Source organism: Molothrus aeneus, chromosome 13 (assembly GCF_037042795.1).
Source record: "Molothrus aeneus isolate 106 chromosome 13, BPBGC_Maene_1.0, whole genome shotgun sequence".
In the NCBI taxonomy this organism is placed as follows: domain Eukaryota; kingdom Metazoa; phylum Chordata; class Aves; order Passeriformes; family Icteridae; genus Molothrus; species Molothrus aeneus.
Genome location: NC_089658.1, coordinates 6,902,056 through 6,920,005, shown reverse-complemented (window position 1 = coordinate 6,920,005; position 17,950 = coordinate 6,902,056). Strand labels below are relative to the sequence as shown.

The following is a 17,950-nucleotide window of genomic DNA, read 5'->3' as shown; positions in this document are numbered from 1 at the left end:
AACATTCCCATTGCATCATGATTTTAATACTTGAGTTAAGAAAAGAGGTATAAATGGACACTAGTTGTTTCTAGCATGACATACCAGTGTTTGTCCTATGCCAGCTAGCAAAGTGTAAAACCTGAAATTTGTCTTAATTTTACAGCAGCTGCTGGTATTACTGTGATAAGTAACATACCTTTAAGGCATTAGAAATGATGGTCTACATTTCATTACATGTATTTTTTAATCTACTGCAGGAGAACATCCGTTGCATTTCGCAGGAACGACAGCAGTTAAGTCAGCAATTAAAAGATGAAACTCAGCAGAAGGAGCAGTTAAAGCAGATAAAGAATGAAATGGAGAATGAAAGATTGCAACTGAACAAGACTGTTGAGAAGTTACAGGAGGAGGTATGAGTTCATGCCCAAGAGGCTGCAGAGATCTGAATATTTAACAGATAGAACTAAATGAACTGACAAATTATAAAGAATTATATATTTTTAAATGTGTAAAAGAAAGTAAAATGAAAAGTTTAGTATTAGCTTCTTTAACCTAGAGGTCTAATTAAAAGCTTTCAGGGCTGGAACAATGATTGGAACACCACTATTACAAAATGGCATTGTAAACCAGTTCTGTACAAACCAGATCCCAAATCTGAGTTCAGTCCTCATGTACAGCAAAGTGATATTTCAGAGTTTTACAGCTGATTCTCAAAATATCTGCATCAGATTTATTGTGCCATCTGTGTGTAAACTGTACAGTAATACTGACATAGTGAAGTGTGACTGTGCAGTTCATTGTGTCACTCAGCTGGAAGAACTGCTGACAGACAAAAAGAGAATAGTCTTGCCACACATGCTATTAGAAATTAACTTTACTGTTTTGTGTTTTCCCACTTCTGCATAGAAATTCATTTATTTGGGAAAGTTTGATAAATTTTCTGTTTGAAAATACTGAGCTGATTACTGAAGCTGGAGGAAAAAAACCCATTTGTTTCATTAAGCACAACAGAACCTTTTGTATATGTACTTTTTGCCCAGATGTCTGAAATGGTGGAGATCTCAAGAACATCAACTCTGGAACTTCAGAGCCAGCTTGATGAATACAAAGAGAAAAATCGCAGGGAGTTTGTAGATCTCCAGAGGCAATTAAAGGAGAAAAACATTGAGGTAGAAAAATCACGCCTGATGAACATAAGAATGCAAGATGAGGTAATGACTCATAAATTCAGTGAGAAATTCTCAACTTTGACCTAGAATTCAGTGCAGATAGTTTTCACAATAATGAATGTTTGCTATCATGCTTTTGTGTACCCTCATGTACATCATGAGAGGTTGATCTCAGCGTGCTTTTGGGTTTGATTTTCTATGGTGGTGATCAGCATGTTATTTCTGCTGGGGAAATGGGGGTTCCTGTTTAGGACAGATAAATGCAGTGTTTGTCAAATGAATGCACCTTAAGTGAAATGACAAGGATTCCATTGATGATCTGCTGCTCTTTAATGCCTGCTACTGAAGGCATTGAGAATTTACAAATATTTTTTATTAGGGAAAAAAACCCACCAGTTATTTAGGAAAAACAAGCACCCATACAAACATACATTCTCCTCTTCTTTCATATGAGCCAAGGTGGAGCTTTAAATCACAAAGGTTTCTGTGCAGCCAAGAATTAACCAGTCTTGAGTGTCTTCCTCATAGCATGTAAATTTTGTAATAAAGACAATCCAGTCTTTTAAAAATCTGCATATTCCTGCTCTCCAGTTGGAAAAATTATGAGAATACATTGGTCACAGATGTTTTCTCTGTATGAAATATTTTCGTAGTAGGATTGTTCCAGTTTAGAACTCTTATATTGCCTTTGTTTTAAATTAAATTTAAAAGAACAACAATAGAAGAAAGAGTAGTTCCTGTATATTGTTGTGTCTTCCTTCTATATTTATTTCATTCATGGATGGAGAGCCTTTGTAAAGGGATGAAGACTCATGATGAAAAATGTAAGATAAAACAATGATTTTGAGAATATAGCTCTTGAGCTGAATGAAGTTGTATGTAGATATCCACACTAATACATGCATCAAATATGTAAATGTATGTTTACACATTTTAAGCACACTGTGTTTGCAGTTATCTCATTATAGGTCATAATCCAAGTTTATTTTCTTGGTGCCATCTGGTGGATAAAACAAAAATTACTGTGAAAAGCCAGTAACTCAGTGGAATTCCTGTCATGCTTCCAGATCTGTGTGTTTGCAGTGAGTTCCCTTTGCTGCCATCCCTTGTTTATAGCAAGCACAGTCTTAGTGAATTCCCCTGATCTTATTGCTTCAGATGCGTCTGATGGAAGAGAACCTGAGGGACCACCAGAGAGCCCAGGATGAGGCAATAACAAAAACTCAGCTACTGGAACAGACTGTGAAGAGCTTGGAGTATGAACTGGAAGCCAAAAACCACTTAAAAGATGATCGGGCAAGACAAATCAAACTAATGGAGGTAAAAGACATTTCTTAAGGCTTTGTTTCTTTTTTGAAGAGATGAAAATAATTTTGTTTCACTTGGATTTTGCTTGGAAGGAATTGACATAGTTGCATGTTTTTGAAAACCCTTGTAGTATTACTGCAGAAATTAATGTGGTATATTTTAAAGGTAATTTGTTAGCAAATCTGTTGTAACATGATATGTTCTAAATTAGAATTTTCTCTCATACTTTTAATTAACTTCTTTTTAATTAATTTTATCTAGCGCTTATCATACAGATTTGCATGATTTTAATTTCTAGGCCCATCATTCAGAACTTCAAAAGTATTTAGAAATGTAAGTTTTGTTTGGTCTTTGATATGGTTCATTTCAGGAGTCTGAATAACATTGTGTCTCTAACTTGTTACAGGGCTGCATAACTGTTCAGTTCAACTAGGCTGTCATTTGACTTTCTTAAGCAAACATCTCTATGTCATTTTACTCAGATAAAAAGAAATTTGTCTTCCAAATGTATAATGTAATGCACTCAAAAAAAGTCTCAAGAAACATTGCAGAATTTATCTTATATTCTTGAAATTGTTGAGAATGATGTAAAAAATGGAAACAAAACCTTTATTGTACTTCTGTCAAACAAATTCACTAAAAAGCCTTACCTACTTGCCATCTCTTTCGCTGTGTGTTTTAAGAGGCATTTCAGTTTCCAAGCTTAGTCTTTCAGACAGTTTGGGTCCTTGAAGCTTAAAGAAGAATGCCCTGATAGAAATCTGAAGAGGATGGAAAGCAGCGTGTTGAGGTTGCTTTTCTTTGTTCCACTTAGGACAAGTTGTCTCACCTGGAACTCGAGCTTGATGAAGAAAAGAATAATTCGGATTTGTTGTCTGAGAGGATCAGCAGGTGCAGAGAACAGGTACTTGAACAAGTTTTGCAGCTTTTGCTTAATGATTCTATGAAAAAGTGTTAAGATCACAATCAATATTGATCAACTAAATAATAATTAGCAATATGATTTATATGCTATACTTGAGCAGAGCATGTAAATCCAAAAAACCCAAGGTTCACAAACATGATGAAATATGCTCCCTCCACATCAGGACAAACCATTTTTTCCTGTTATTCTAAGTGGAAAACAGACACAGGATATATATAAAGACTGAAGACTAGTAAGCCTGTTGTGAAGATCTCTTATATTGAAAGATCACTATTTTAATCCTACTGAAAACTAATTCAGCATAATAGACTCTTAATTTCAAAGAAGGAAGAGAAGGAGTCTTAGGAAAGTGTGGAACTATTTAGTGAAATCAGCTGAACCAAGAATGCTAGCCAGTTTCAACAGAGAGGAAGCTTTATTTTCATACAAGTGTAAAAGCTGATTAACATATATCAAAGGCAAGACAACTGGAAAGTATTTTCCACATAAAAACATCAGTCTTTTGTTCCAGAAATGTAATATAAGTTGATAGCCCAGAAAGAGGGGAAGAAGGATTTATTAATGAGGTTGTGTCTCATGGAGCAGAAAATGTAAAGATAAAGTAATACTTGCCAAGCTAAGTGAGAACTATCATAGTAACTCAAACAAGTAAAGGTTTTTGTCTGTATAAGTAGAGGGAAGAAGTTGTAGAGACTGTATGATGAGGCCTCAGTCAAGATAAAATATATTCCAGGTATGCCCTGTCAAATAAAGGAACATTTTACCTCTGTCTTCAGTAAAGCCCATGAAAAGTGCAGGTGGGGGGAATTGGAGTGAGTGCATTGGACCATCGAGTTGGAAATTACCAAGTCTTAGGAGAATTTGGACTTCATTGGTTTGAAGACAGAGGCCTTAATAATGTTATTCAATATTTCTGAAAAAACTGAAATAAGAAATCATAGGTCCTATAACAAAGATTTATAATAAACTAGTAAAGTAGAATATAGGGCCTAATTACTGCAAAAGTAGCCAGACATCCATGGCTGAGTAGTCAGGATTATGCAAATGTTGTAATAGTTCATGGAAAAAAATACAGTGATGTGGCTGTCTTGGAATATCATGGTCCAGATAATGTTCTTTGTCTTATTTTTGCTTTCTGAAAGATGTGAAACTCATTCATAGCCCCTTACAGCACATCTGCTGCTGTAACTCTACGTGAAGTATTACAGCTCACAGTAATTTCCTAGAAGTTCAGGGGACAATTAGCATTGAGGTACCCACAATAATCTGTTCTGTTCTCATTTCTCTTTCTCCAGAAAAAAAAAAAAAACAACAAACAACTACTGACATTCTTTTGAATAACTGTAGCTTCAGAGGCAGAACAGAAAGTAAAATCTTAGTTTCTGTGTCTTTTCAGTGAAATTGTGTGTTCCACTGAGACAGCTGGAGAGTTTAAAGTGAGGTGGAGCTCAGCTTTCTCTCACACATCCTTGAAGCACTAAGGCACCATTACTTCTTTGTTTGAACTCTGGCTACTGAGACTCTATTTGATTGTAATAAAAACTTTCTGCTATTGTTCTGTTGATATTGTTCAGACTCTGAGTCAGTGGGTGAAATAGAATATAAAGGACCTGTAATAATGTGGGGTCATGCTGTTGTTAAATCAGGAAGCCTTTAATACTGGAGTCTGTGCCTGTGTTGTAAAGCTGGGATAAAAGTACTTTAGTCATAGCTGCCATGGAAGTTAATTTGCTAACTGAATGGAAACCTAAAATTCAGTTTGGTGACTAAAATGTTACATAATGGGTAAAAGACATGTTTATTTTGAGGTCTGGAATTTCTCATTTCACACATGAGTTATAAAGGTTGCTTTGTTTTGATTTTATGCCAGAATGGCTAAGTAGTCAAATTACTAAAGAGTATTTCAGGGTCTGCTAAGCATTTATAATGACATGAGAAATTATAATGGATTTATTTTGGTAATATTTGTATTCCTCTACATTTTAAAAACTATTATTATAAATATGTTATTTTAACATACTGATAATGAACTATAATACTGAAATTTCCAGTAAAAATAAATTTAAACAACTGGTTCTATTTTACATAAAGCTGAATGTTTGAATAAACATTGGCAAGAATAATAGTTCACATTTCACTTGCCATGAAATGTAGTTCTTTTTTAATTTAAACACCCTTTTGAATCTGAATGGCTGCATGACACACTGTTCTCATCTCCTTTTGCCTTGTTCTAAGAAGTAGCACAGCAGAGTGGAAACAGAAAAAAATGTTAGGGAAAAGTGGGTCAAATCCTATTAGTTGTTAAATGATAATGTATTAGTAAATCTAGAAAGACCAAAATGCTCAAACCACACTAACACAGACACAAATGGAAAACTAGAGCACTCAGCTGCTGTTTGAGTCTAAAGAGGTCCCTGGGCAGGGACAGGCATGAGGAACAGAGACAACCAAAATTATATTTTAATAAATGATTTTTTTTCTATGAACAAGTGAGATGAAGTATCTCTTGCCATATTGACTTTGCAAACATAATTGAAAAATCCTCATGATAGCCTCAATAATTCTTGTGTTCTGTGAAAATGCAAGCAAGAGTCTATTGACCTTAGAGTTGTTTCCAGTAAGTGTGAAAAATGGACTTATTAGTTTTCATGACAATTTTAGAATAAACAGATAGGGACAAAATGACACTGACCTGCATAATCTGCTTCCTTTTGGTAAAGTGTTCCCTGTGGAGAGCTGTATACCTGCTCTTTAGCTGGCACTGTGGGTAGCAAAGAAATAAAAATCTGGATATGAAGGTTGTTTTTCAATTTTGAAGCATCAAAGGGATTTTTTTTAGCTTTAACTTTCTTCTTGATTAATCATTGGGTTTTTGGTCACATACTTGGAAATTGTCTAAGGTATATATTATATACATATATATGTACACCCACACACTACTTAGGAATTAACAGGAAACATTGGCTGTAAACCTGTGAGATGATGAACAGTACTGATGGCATCTAAATTATTATTAGAAATCAAATTGCTTTCACTGTAATGAACTCAACAGCTGCTTTTAATCCTAAAGCTGGCACAAAATGAGAAAGATTTGTAAAATCTGATACATTTGCTTTTCTCAATTCTTTGTTGTTGGCATTCTTCAAATCCAGCTGTGATAAGTGTTGCCTTAAGCTGCAGAAATAGTTTATTCTTTTTACACAGTTTTGAGATATTAGACATAGGAAGGCTAGAACATGGAACATGAAGTCCCACATGGTACATACACAGAGTATGGCCATGAAACTGGTACATCTCGCTGCTGTGAAATAAGTGGAACTTCAAGCACATATGGACACACAACTGTTTTTCTCCTTTGTGTGTGTTAATTATGTGTTTAAAAACTGTTGAACTGTTGAAAAACACAAGAAGAGAAAACAATTTATATCTCCTCCAGCAAAAATTCTATCTGCTGCCCTTTTCTTTTAACAAGCTTTTGTAGATGTTTGCATGTAGCTTACTGATCCTAATCATATATAGATATTTTTCTCTCTCCCACTACCTTTCTGTGAGGTTGCTTTTACCAAGAGTTGTCCAACAACAGTAGCAGTCATCTTGGAAATATAATAATTGTCCTCTAAATAATTCCTTAGTTTGAATCTTGGGAAGGCTGCACAAATTTGTTACAGCCTCTGAGCACAGTAAGAGCACAGTGGAACCTCAGAGTGGTCCATTAAGCAAGTTCCTATATAATACAAAACCCCTTTCTTCAGTTAACAGCTACATTTTTAATTAGTCCTTCATTTTACCACAGATTTAGCTGTATTTTTTCCTGTGTCTGTCTTGCTAAAGCAATTACAGTAGAATAAATTCTATGTAATTCCTCACATTATAATTTTATTCATATATTTTATTAATAAATACAGCTATTGTACACATGTGATTCTAATTTGTGTCTATAAAGTAATACTTTACTATATAATATTTTACTATATAACACATAAAACATTGTTATTATTAGGCTTCCATGTGACAATGAGAGCTTTTAAGAAATCACCCAGCTGTTGAGAGCACAGCCACGTGCTGCCATTGGTATTCTAGGAGCTGGTATGACCTTAGTTTTCAGGAATGCCTTCTCCCTTCTGTCCCCATCCTGTGACATAACATATGCAATTGCATGCGTTGCTGCCATTATTTGTATTCATATATCAATTTACAAGCTCCAGAAAAAGTGCAAATTACTTCCTTTAACCGTGATTAACTAAAAATGTATCATTTAATATTATGTTTGGTTAAAAAAATAAGGCCTAGGGCAAATTTTCATCTGCTGTACTTGTTTAACCTTCACATTCTAAACATTACTTTTGGATTTTTTATGCAAGAATTCCCAATGACATTTGAAAGTCCTTTACTGAGATAAATCTGTAACTGAGAGTTGCTTAGCTGCAATGTTGTGTTCATGCAAGTTCATATGTAACTGATGCAAAGCAGGAAAGAGTGCTGTGGCCACTGAAATCTTTATCAGTCTTTTTTTTGCAGGGACAGTAATTGATACAGATATTCACTGTGTTCCTCAGATGATATCTATCATAAAAAGTCCTGTACGGTGTAAACCACAAATGCTGTGGTAACATTTGCTGTGCCTGTAAAAGTATTTTTAGAGATTTGCAGGGAGTCTCAGAAAGATTGGAAGCAAGATAAGTATTTCCATAGCCCTACAAACTTTGTTCTTCAGCACCAAAGTTTCAGTAGCAGCTGTTAGGTAGTTTGGAGTTTTTCTCTAAGCTCAATTTCTTTTCCAATCAAGTCCAATAGTGAGGTAAAACAAACTAATTTTGCATTCTTATCTTGAGTCTGTATTGATTAGGTAGCTTTTTAACATCTTTACACATGGAGAATATATCTTCCTTGTGGTTGTTGAATATGGAGCAGTAATATTGACAGAAGCTGCAGAAGAGGTTGTCTTTGAACAAAACAAGCAAAACCCACCCCCTCTCTAAATCTAGAAGTTGGTGCCCCTCCAGTACAACAGACATGAAATAGACTGAAGGAGGGGAGCAATGTTTGGATCCATCATGCAGCAGAGTCTGTTGAAAAAGAGCTTTACTACTCCCATGCATACAGAAAACTGCAATTCCCTGTGGAGTGTTTCACTGAGTTCTGGGCACTTGTTTGCAGGTACCAGGTTGTGTTTAATAAAGAGAAACTTTACTAAGACTAATCAGCAGCTTAAAAATAAGGTACTGTTTCAAAGGTTCAGACTTAAGTATGAAGAAAACTGGAAAAGATGTTGGAAGATGGATGTGATGTTCCAGAACTCTGTTCTGCCATGTGATGTGTCTTTTATAGAACAGCTTAGAGTTGAGTTCCTTGCTACAGAATGTATATGGTAAACATCAACAATATCCAGTGTAGGTGTGAAATGCCTAGAATGAATCCTGGGAATAACATGGACTGCTTGAAGTAGAAAGTTTTGTCCAAGATTGTAGTGTAAAGCTCATCTGAAATCACATGTATGTCTTGAGTTATGAGAAAGAACACATTGCTTATTGCACAGGTATATGTAGTTTATATATATACATACACACAGTATAATATAGATAAATATAATTTAAGTCTCTTATTAAAATTTCTGTCTTCTTTCTCTAATAGATTGAACAAATGAGGACAGAGCTACTTCAGGAAAGAGCTATAAAGCAAGACTTGGAGTGTGACAAAATTTCCTTGGAAAGACAGGTAATTATGTCTGGTTGTAAATGACCACTTTCAGAGGAGCTGTTCTGCCAAGGCTGAACAGCCCTCCAGGAACACTGCTGAAGATACCATTTAAAGGAATTGTGATTTTAGTTGAGTGTTTTCTTCTGTAGTAGTAAACAATTCTTCTGCAGCTCAGTGGTCTTTGAAAGCAAGGTTACTTATCATAGCCCTTAGGTGAGATCCAGAGGAAAGATATCTCAGCAAGTCATAGTATTATTTAAAAACTCAAGAACATAAAACAGATTGTAATGGGAATTTAGAGAACGTGTTAGTACAACTCACCTAATTAGGTGCCTTCAATTATGTGGCATTGATCTCATCTTAATTGTTTGAGAAAAAAGAATGCCACCTACTGGTATAGACTATGTACATTCTTATACTTTAGTTCTGATCTTCCTGTCATAGTCCTTTTTTCTGTGTTTGAGACCTGTGATCATGCTTTGAATTTCTGTAACAAAGAGCTTTATTTTTCTGTTCATCATGTAACTCTTTATTTGTTGGGGTATTTTTTTCTGTTAATTCTTTGACTAGGTCCCCATTGAAAACCCATATTACCTAGCTTCAGAAAAATATAAGTGTAAATCTTAGCAAAAAGTCTCCTTTTACAAATCTTTTTTGAGCTGTTTTTGTAGTAGGAATATCATTGGAGAGTTAAGAAAGGCAGGGGGAAGAGAAATATTCCAGGCGCCCTGGGTTTCCACAGAAAGTTAGGGGAACACCCCAGTAATAGCTTTGATAAAGTAAAGCGGTATTGGATGTAAATAATTTCCTTGTCTACTTGTTCCAGCCATACACCAGTGATTTATAGGGCAAGAACACAGAATTTTACAAAAAAATTGGGTGTAGCATAAGACAGATCTGACAGAATATTTGAAAAAAAAATTGGCACATTAAAAAGTACTGCTGGAAGGGGCTTGAAACTACCTGAGGTTTAAGTGTCCATTTAATCCTAAAACGTGAACTGAAGCTGAACAGTAAATTCTTTCCAATAAGCCACCGTAGTAGAAAATTTGTTTGAAGTAAAATCTCAGTGACTTTCCAAGTTCACTAAATGCCATACTGCTCACTGTACATACTGATACCTGTTTGCCTGGAGACATGACTTTGGTGTTAAGGTGATATTTGTCAATCTGAGTAAGTGTGTATTAACCAAGTGTATTCCAACCACAGAACAAAGACTTGAAGAGCCGAATCCTTCACCTGGAGGGTTCTTACCGATCCAGCAAGGAGGGACTCGTTGCTCAGATGGAGGCAAGGATCACAGAGCTGGAAGAACGACTTGCAAATGAAGAGAGGTAAAACCAGTAATGCTAAGATCATATTTATGCTTGTTATTATGGCCTCTTGCTAATATTAAATCTCTCTTACAATTAACCTGGGTTTTTTTCACCAAATTAAAATGGTTACTGTTTCATAAAAGTATTGCAATTTTTCTTTTTTACTGCAAGCACAGTAGAAGTTTGTAATAAAATTTAAAGCTGGGCACATGATTCCATAGCTCCTTATTTTATAAAAGTCTTATATCAAGAACAGGCTTAGAAATATTAACTGTACTGTAACATCCATTTCATGTTTGCTTTTTGTTTAATCTTGGAGGAATATACTTTTGTTGCTAAATGTTGCTATGGTGTCAGAAGAAATTCTCCTTAGTAATTTCTGCTTATGAACAAATTTCTCAATATGTTGCATGGAATCAGTAAATCCAAGCAGGGACCCTAAGTATTTATTCAATTCTTATAAGATTGTTAAAGAATTGAATGATCAGGATTGGGAGCATTTCAGTTCCTTTTTTACAAACCTGTCTTTTCTTGGTTTTGGTTTTTTACTAGGGATAGAGTAAATTTCCAGCTAAGTAACCGCAGACTTGAGAGAAAAGTGAAGGAGTTAATGTTGCAAGTAGATGATGAACATCTGTCATTGACTGATCAGAAGGACCAGGTAGGGGAAGGATTAATATGCAAATATCTGATATTAATCCTACTAGCCTAAACCATCATGTATAAAAGATACAAGACAAATAGGGGTAGATTCTGATTACTCTGTTGTTTATGAATTCCCATTTAGTGATATTTGCAGCTGCCATTGCATCATGTGCTTTTGTCTAGTACTAAATTGTTCTTAATTTTGAAAATTATGAAAAGAAAGTTACAGAAGCAATGCTAATTTAAGAAATAAAGCAAATAACAGACAGTTATTGATCCTATAAATATACCAACAAGTAATCTGTTTTGCCACCATAAAATTTTGTTTAAAGAAAAAAACTGTTTACTGTTAAATATAGGCTGTAAGTCTAAGCACACACTGATGTTCCAACAGCAATGTGCTCTACCATTACTGTGGTCTTTGTGGATTCAAACATGGTTTGTTTCAGCACCTGAGCCAACAGTTAATACTCTGCCTGGAGAATGAACAATGTGTTTCAAAATGCAGGCATCCATTACAGCAATGATCTTAAACAATCTTCTGGGTTTTTGAAATGTATTTTATAGTCTCTGTCTGTTAAAGTTGCTTAACTTAGACACACTTATAACTCTACTATGTTGTCATGGGTAACCAGCTCTTGCTATCACATAATACTGTCTCACTCTACCAAAGCTCTCTTTGCTTGCTGCTGGTTTTTCTCTGTAAAAAAACAGTATCACAATATTTTTCTTAAAGTCTAATGCTGACTTTCAAATATTTCTGAAGCAGAGGATTACAGTGTCACTACACTGGCAAAGTTTTGTCTTTATTCTCCCTCTCATAGATGCTGGAAGAATAAAATTCCTTTGTTAAAATAGTCCTCTAATCAGATGACATGTAAATATTGCAGTTGAGTTTGCGTTTGAAAGCAATGAAACGTCAAGTTGAAGAAGCTGAAGAAGAAATAGACAGACTGGAAAATGCTAAAAAGAAACTTCAGAGAGAACTTGAAGAGCAACTAGACATAAATGAACAATTGCAAGGACAGCTTAACACTGCAAAAAAAGAATTAAGGTAGGATGAGTTGTCAGACTTTCCAGTTCTGTATCACACCACTTCTAACACATTTGACCACTTGGTCCTGTAGTCCATAAACTGAGGGCTTCCTCTACAAGTTTGTCATCAGCACACACAGTTTGACACAGACCTGTGAAACTCTCCAGGTGCCCCAGCCTTCTTTCCAAGATCTTCCTACTGAATAAAGTCATTGAGGCAGGGAATATAAAATGGAGAAAAGTGGTGGCACTTGACACTCTTACCATTTGTAGCAGTAAAAATTTCCCTAATGGCTGAGAGGTGCAGTCATCCTGTGTTAGTTTTCCTTGGCCATCTGTGAACATCCCAGTGTGCAAAGTTTACAGTTTCCTCTCTCTGCCACTTTAGTTAGAGGTGCTTGAAAATGTGATTGCTTGATCTTGTGCATGTTTCCTTCATGTAAGATGTGGTCTATGATAACCCCTGCTGCAGCACTCAGACATCCTTCAAAAATGTAAATCCTGCCTGTCAATGTTTAAAGCTTTCTCTTAAGTGTTCTGTGTGTAGATGTGCTGTTTTAATAGCAAATATGTGTATTTTTGTTTTAGTAGACTGAAGAAGTCACCAAGTAAAGTGTTGGCTGATTCTGATGATGATGACGACGATGAAGATGATTTCAGCACGGATGGTGATAGTCTCTGTGAAGTACCTTCAGGAAATAATTTCTCAAAAGATGATGACACAAAAATCTAAATAAGTATGGATACAATTCCTTGAAAATACTGGAAGAATAACATAAGAAACTGGATATTCTAGAAGCCAAATGACATAAAGGGATTTAAGAGTTGGGAATATAATGTTTCCATCCATATTGTGCCATTTTCTTTCTTTTCTAGATCTCCACTGTTTATTATAGAAAACAGGATTGCATTATAAAACACCTATAAAACTATATATATATCTATAAACTGCTACTGAAAATGTGGGAATAATATTTCACATTGGAAATGGGATTTTGCTAAAATTCTGTTCAAGTAAAAAGCCATCCGATATTAATTCAAAATTAGTTTTTAGTTATTAGAAGCTTTTCCCTAAAATTAAGGAAACTATGGAAGATTATTTAATAATTGTAAGTAAGGGGAATTTATGTATAAAATGTAAATATTTTAAATTTAATCTTTTTATTGACTACTTTAGTACTATTTTGTAAAGTTTCAAATATTATATAAATCAGTTTGATATGTAAAATCTTTAAGTTTATATTAAATGCTATGCTTGGGTTTTCACTAAGAGGAAAACAAATGAAAATGAATACATTTCATGCATTACAGAGCAGATTCGTAGTTCCTGGGCCAGGAAGTACATTTAAATAGCAGTGTAAGTTTTATTGTATGTGTTCTGTATATTAGAGGTCAAATGTTAATCCTGCCTGTTAAAAGGACCATCACATGTGCATGATGAGAGAGGCTTGGCTTCTACTTCCGTGTCATCTTCATTTGGGAAGCTCTCTGTTCTCAGTAGGGAAGGGTGAGAATGATGTCACTCATTACTTGGTATCTTTCATTTCCTGAAAGGAGTTCAGTTCTGCCAGAGGCAGAATGTTATAGGCCTGCTGATTTGAGGACAGTGGGACAGTCTTATCTTGCAAGTTTCTAGAGTCCCACTTGTTCCAGTAAAATTACCTGTGGTCTTTGATTTAAGTACACGCTTAAATCTGTTAATTGATATGAAAATTTTATGCTGCTGGCAAGAAATTGCACCAAGGAAACAGAAAGCATGTAATCTGATTTTTCTTTCTAAGTTCTTCTTGACCATCTACTAGTGATGTACTGCAGTGCATGGTCATATCTGCAGATATACACTGGTATTTCATTTTACAGAAGTATCTGTATTTTGGGTTATCCATCTATTCAACAAACTTTGTGGGAAATTTAAAAGAAAGAGCATTGAAGATTTTATTTTAAAAATATTTTCTATTTTGTTGCTAAAAATATTTTTTGCCATTTGAATTACACCAGACTGGTTTTACTCCTTTGCAAATCTAGACTTCTAAGGAAAGGGCATTACTACAAAATTTTGTTAATAAACCATAGTTAGGTCCTGTCTATTTATCAGTATTTGTCTGCAGTTACAGGTTAGCAAGCACTTGTTCATTGATTTGATCAAGTAATCATGGAATTGTAAAAAATACTTTGAACTGAAGTTGCTGGGAGCTTCCATCATTCCCCCGAAGGAATCTGCTGCAGAGAGCAAATTGAACAGCTCTGCCAGTGAGGCTGGCAGATGTGGTTAAAGCAAAAGTCCCGACAATGGCAGTGTCCATTTTCATACAGTTACATGAAATGAAACTCCTCCCTGCGAGGTCAGAAATGTATTCCTGCATAACAGATCACACTCTCTTTGCCATGTAATTCCCTTCAACTTGCTTTTGATCATTTGAGTTATACAGGAAATATTAGGAATGGCAAAGTTGTTTCTGAATCTTGTATCTTTACCAGTAGCATGCACATGGAATATTTTGCAGTATTGGCATTACTATTTTGACATCACAGGAACAGCCTTTCATCCAAGAAGACCTGTGCTACACTGTACTGACAATCATCATAGAAACTGCTTTGATTTATTTGTTGTTTCATTTGCATGTTTATGTAGACTTAACTTCAAGCAACTGATTCCAACCCCCAGTACTCTCTCCTATAATGTTCATAGATGACTTATTTCAAACCACTGGAAAAAAAATCAATTAATATTGCATCTACCTCCAGTTACACTAAACTGTAAAAGGAAAATTCACTTAAAATAAACAGTCAGTGCTCTCAGTTCTACTTTGTGCATATACCTCGATATGATAATTGAATTTCATATAGAAGACATGTTTAAAACATAACAAGAAAGTAATTATTTGGGAAATATTGATGCTGTAAACAAATTTCTGCATTTTCTTCTCTTTGGATAGCTACTTTCTTTGTAACTTGTACAGCAGGTGGCAGGTGTAACACCTAGAACGCTCCTCATTTGATCTTAGAAGGAAGAAGACAATATTGTTGCAGGCTTCTACTGGCCTCAATTCTTCTTAGTGAACCTCCTCTTTTTCAGAAAAAGAACTTCTCTTTAGTTTGTTCACTTGGACTTGCCAGTGGCATTTTCTCTTTAGAGTTCTCAAATAATATGACTAAAAGTTTTAAGACACTGAAAAAGATATTTCAATTGATTCATCAAGCAGTTGGTAGCTCTGTTTCTCGATACTTGTTAACTATGGTGATCGTAAAATCATCTTCATTGCCACAACAAAATTTATAGTAGTTTACAGTCATCTTATTTGTTCACTCTACGTCCTGTTTGCTCTCATCAAAGCCCATGTTCAAAGTTTAGTTTAGAAAAATTTTCCTGGTTTTTTCATGTAATCTATTTTTAAATGAATTTCAGAAGAAGCTCTTGACCAATAAAAGGAAGCAAGAGGGGGGTATATGTAAAGAAATATGGTTAAAAGACATTTAGTGGCTTGAAGTTTGTATAAACTTCAGAGTTGCTGGTGTATTAGAGACATGGCTTGAATTCTGAGCTGTACAGACCTTGAGTTTTCTTCCACAGTACTGCAATATCTCTTAAACAAATGGACCTGAGCTAAATCATGTTTCCTATAAGCCTAAACTGATGACTTTTATAGTGGATGCTTGTCTCTCTGTGTAAGTAATCTATAGTGAACAGTGAACTTTTAGTCCTTTCTGGGATTAATGGTCTTGGTTTTCTGAGTCTGTTATGGTAGATAGGAGAAGACAAATTAGTTCTACAAGAGGTTTTTTCTGTTTTAAATCACCAGCATTTGGCAAGTGCTCCAAAGTCTTTACATGGCAGCTTCTATACGGTGCAAAATATGTAAATGTTAAGCAAGTGAAGAAAATCCTCCTGTCCTCCATAGACTCCTAATTTACTAAGGAATGAAATTAAAGATACTCATCACAATAATGCATTTTAATGCCCTTGAGTTTGGAAGGCATCCCTTTTCATAAAAGCATTAAGATCTTTCAGACATCATATCTCTTGTTGGTGCCTGAAGAAATAAAAAGGAAAAATTGTCATCTTCTTGCTGTCCCCTGTACCTGTTTCTCTGCACTGTACTTTATTTAAGGAAACTCCTGTACTATGCAAATACTTCAATCCATTATGTGTTTTTTACTGTTCAATCACCAGGCACGTTTCCCCCCACAGTTCTGGGTGATGAGACTGTAACTTGTTGATTAATCTGTGTATTTCTCTGATTTATCCTCTTTCTTCTGAACTTAATTCTTCCCTTTTCCTGATTAAATAATTTGTTCTGATTTATAAATTATTTTCTAAAGTGTTCCAGAAGCCATGTGTTTTCCTAATTTTTTACAGACCAGCTGTGTGCTTTGCTGAGTGAGCTACATAGTGCAATAGCTTCAGCTTTTAAGCCTTTTCTGGATCACACAGCATATTTTAGTAATTAAGTGTTGATTCTTTTCGCTTACTGGAGCTTCCTATCCTGTGAGTAGAGCTACACATTTCAGCTGCTTAATTTCTACCAACTGTACTTCTCAAGTAACATTGCAAAATGTTCAAAGACTTTGCTGAAAGAGCAACATTCTTTAGAAATTGCCAGGGTTTCTTACACATTTAATTTCTTTTTTTGCATAAGGTTCTGACTAGGTCACATGTTTAACCCCCTGACCCTACTATGTTATACTGAGGGAAATTTCATTGGCATCTCAAAATTTACTCAGGAGCAGTGGGCTATTGAGAAAAAGGTATAGAATTAATAGATATTTTTGTATTACAGGTTTTTCTTTTTACATGTAGGAAAGTAAAGACTTAAGAAGAAGGGGAGTGAAGTTCAGCAGACAAGGCCAGTTGCAGTAGTAAGTTTGCCTCACCTACCTCAGTAGCAGAATGACAGTCCTTTAATGGTTGGTACCAGTGACCCTTATGTGAAGTCAGCAGGGACTGTTTTATGTAAGCTGGAACATTTGATCTTTTTTCCATTTCTAATAACAATTTACTGCTTTATTTAGATCCTGAAGCTTCATGCCATTAGCAGAAGGACAGGCAATAAAAAAATTATTTAAATTCAGAGCACAGGTGGAGGATGAGAGTTTAAGCTCTCCAAGTTGTCAGTAGGAAAACTGTAGGAACACTTCTATGTGAGTGCAGAGGAGGAACTCACTACAGGTAACTCCATTACAGGTAACCTGAGTTTTGCTTTGCCTTCTGTGTACTTCTGTTTTTCAGCAGAATGGGCTTTCTGAACAGTGCTTCATGTGTTAGGTTACAAAGCTATTTTCACTGGTTTCAAGTACTCCTTTCATCAGTTGTATGCAGGCTGGCTTGGATGGACCCTACCAAAAGGCATAATGGGAAGTAAGAAAAAAATACAGCAGGAAAGATTCAACTCAGGATCCAGTTCTGATTAATTTGATTTTGACCTTCCCTTCACTCTTAAGGATCCTGGCACACATCTGAGATTGAATGTCTGGCTCTGCAGTAACCAGCAGGCTCTGTGGAGTGTGTTTTTTGCAGAACAACAGCCTTAAGTATAGATTTCCTTGCTTTATGGGGAGTTTCAAATCTGGTTTTCTTCAAAGAAAAAAATGGTTTATTGCGAAACAGGTAGAATGGCTATGAAAAGTGGAAAGGAAGAAATAATAAAGTGAGTCCAATAAAACTATGTAAAAGCAGTAAAATCAGCCAACTAAAGAAAGGAAGCTTCCTGAATTAGGCTATGTGTACTTTAAACACAGCCCACTGTGCCTTGCTATTTCAGGACATATTGTGTATGGTATCCAGCTATTTTAGAGATAAGATCAAATTTGTAATTTAGATATAATGTCCCTCCCAAATGTGAACTTCTTAAGCATTACTGAGTCACAATGGATAA

At 35.3% G+C, this 17,950-nt stretch overlaps 1 protein-coding gene across 2 annotated transcripts in view; it reads left to right on the top strand.

Moving 5' to 3' along the window:
- The window catches only part of CGNL1 (cingulin like 1), a 41,374-nt gene extending 25,234 nt beyond the window's left edge, over nucleotides 1-16,140 (top strand). The window contains exons 10-18 of one of the 2 annotated variants that reach the window (XM_066559002.1): nucleotides 240-392; nucleotides 1,023-1,193; nucleotides 2,310-2,471; nucleotides 3,274-3,363; nucleotides 9,016-9,099; nucleotides 10,291-10,415; nucleotides 10,950-11,058; nucleotides 11,933-12,096; nucleotides 12,669-16,140. In XM_066559002.1, coding sequence (XP_066415099.1) covers nucleotides 240-392; nucleotides 1,023-1,193; nucleotides 2,310-2,471; nucleotides 3,274-3,363; nucleotides 9,016-9,099; nucleotides 10,291-10,415; nucleotides 10,950-11,058; nucleotides 11,933-12,096; nucleotides 12,669-12,810 — 1,200 coding nt within the window. In that variant the 3' untranslated portion in view covers nucleotides 12,811-16,140. Of the gene's footprint in view, nucleotides 1-239; nucleotides 393-1,022; nucleotides 1,194-2,309; nucleotides 2,472-3,273; nucleotides 3,364-9,015; nucleotides 9,100-10,290; nucleotides 10,416-10,949; nucleotides 11,059-11,932; nucleotides 12,097-12,665 lie in introns of both variants that reach the window. The other variant, XM_066559001.1, reaches the window with a different exon arrangement.
- The last annotated feature ends 1,810 nt before the right edge of the window (nucleotides 16,141-17,950 follow it).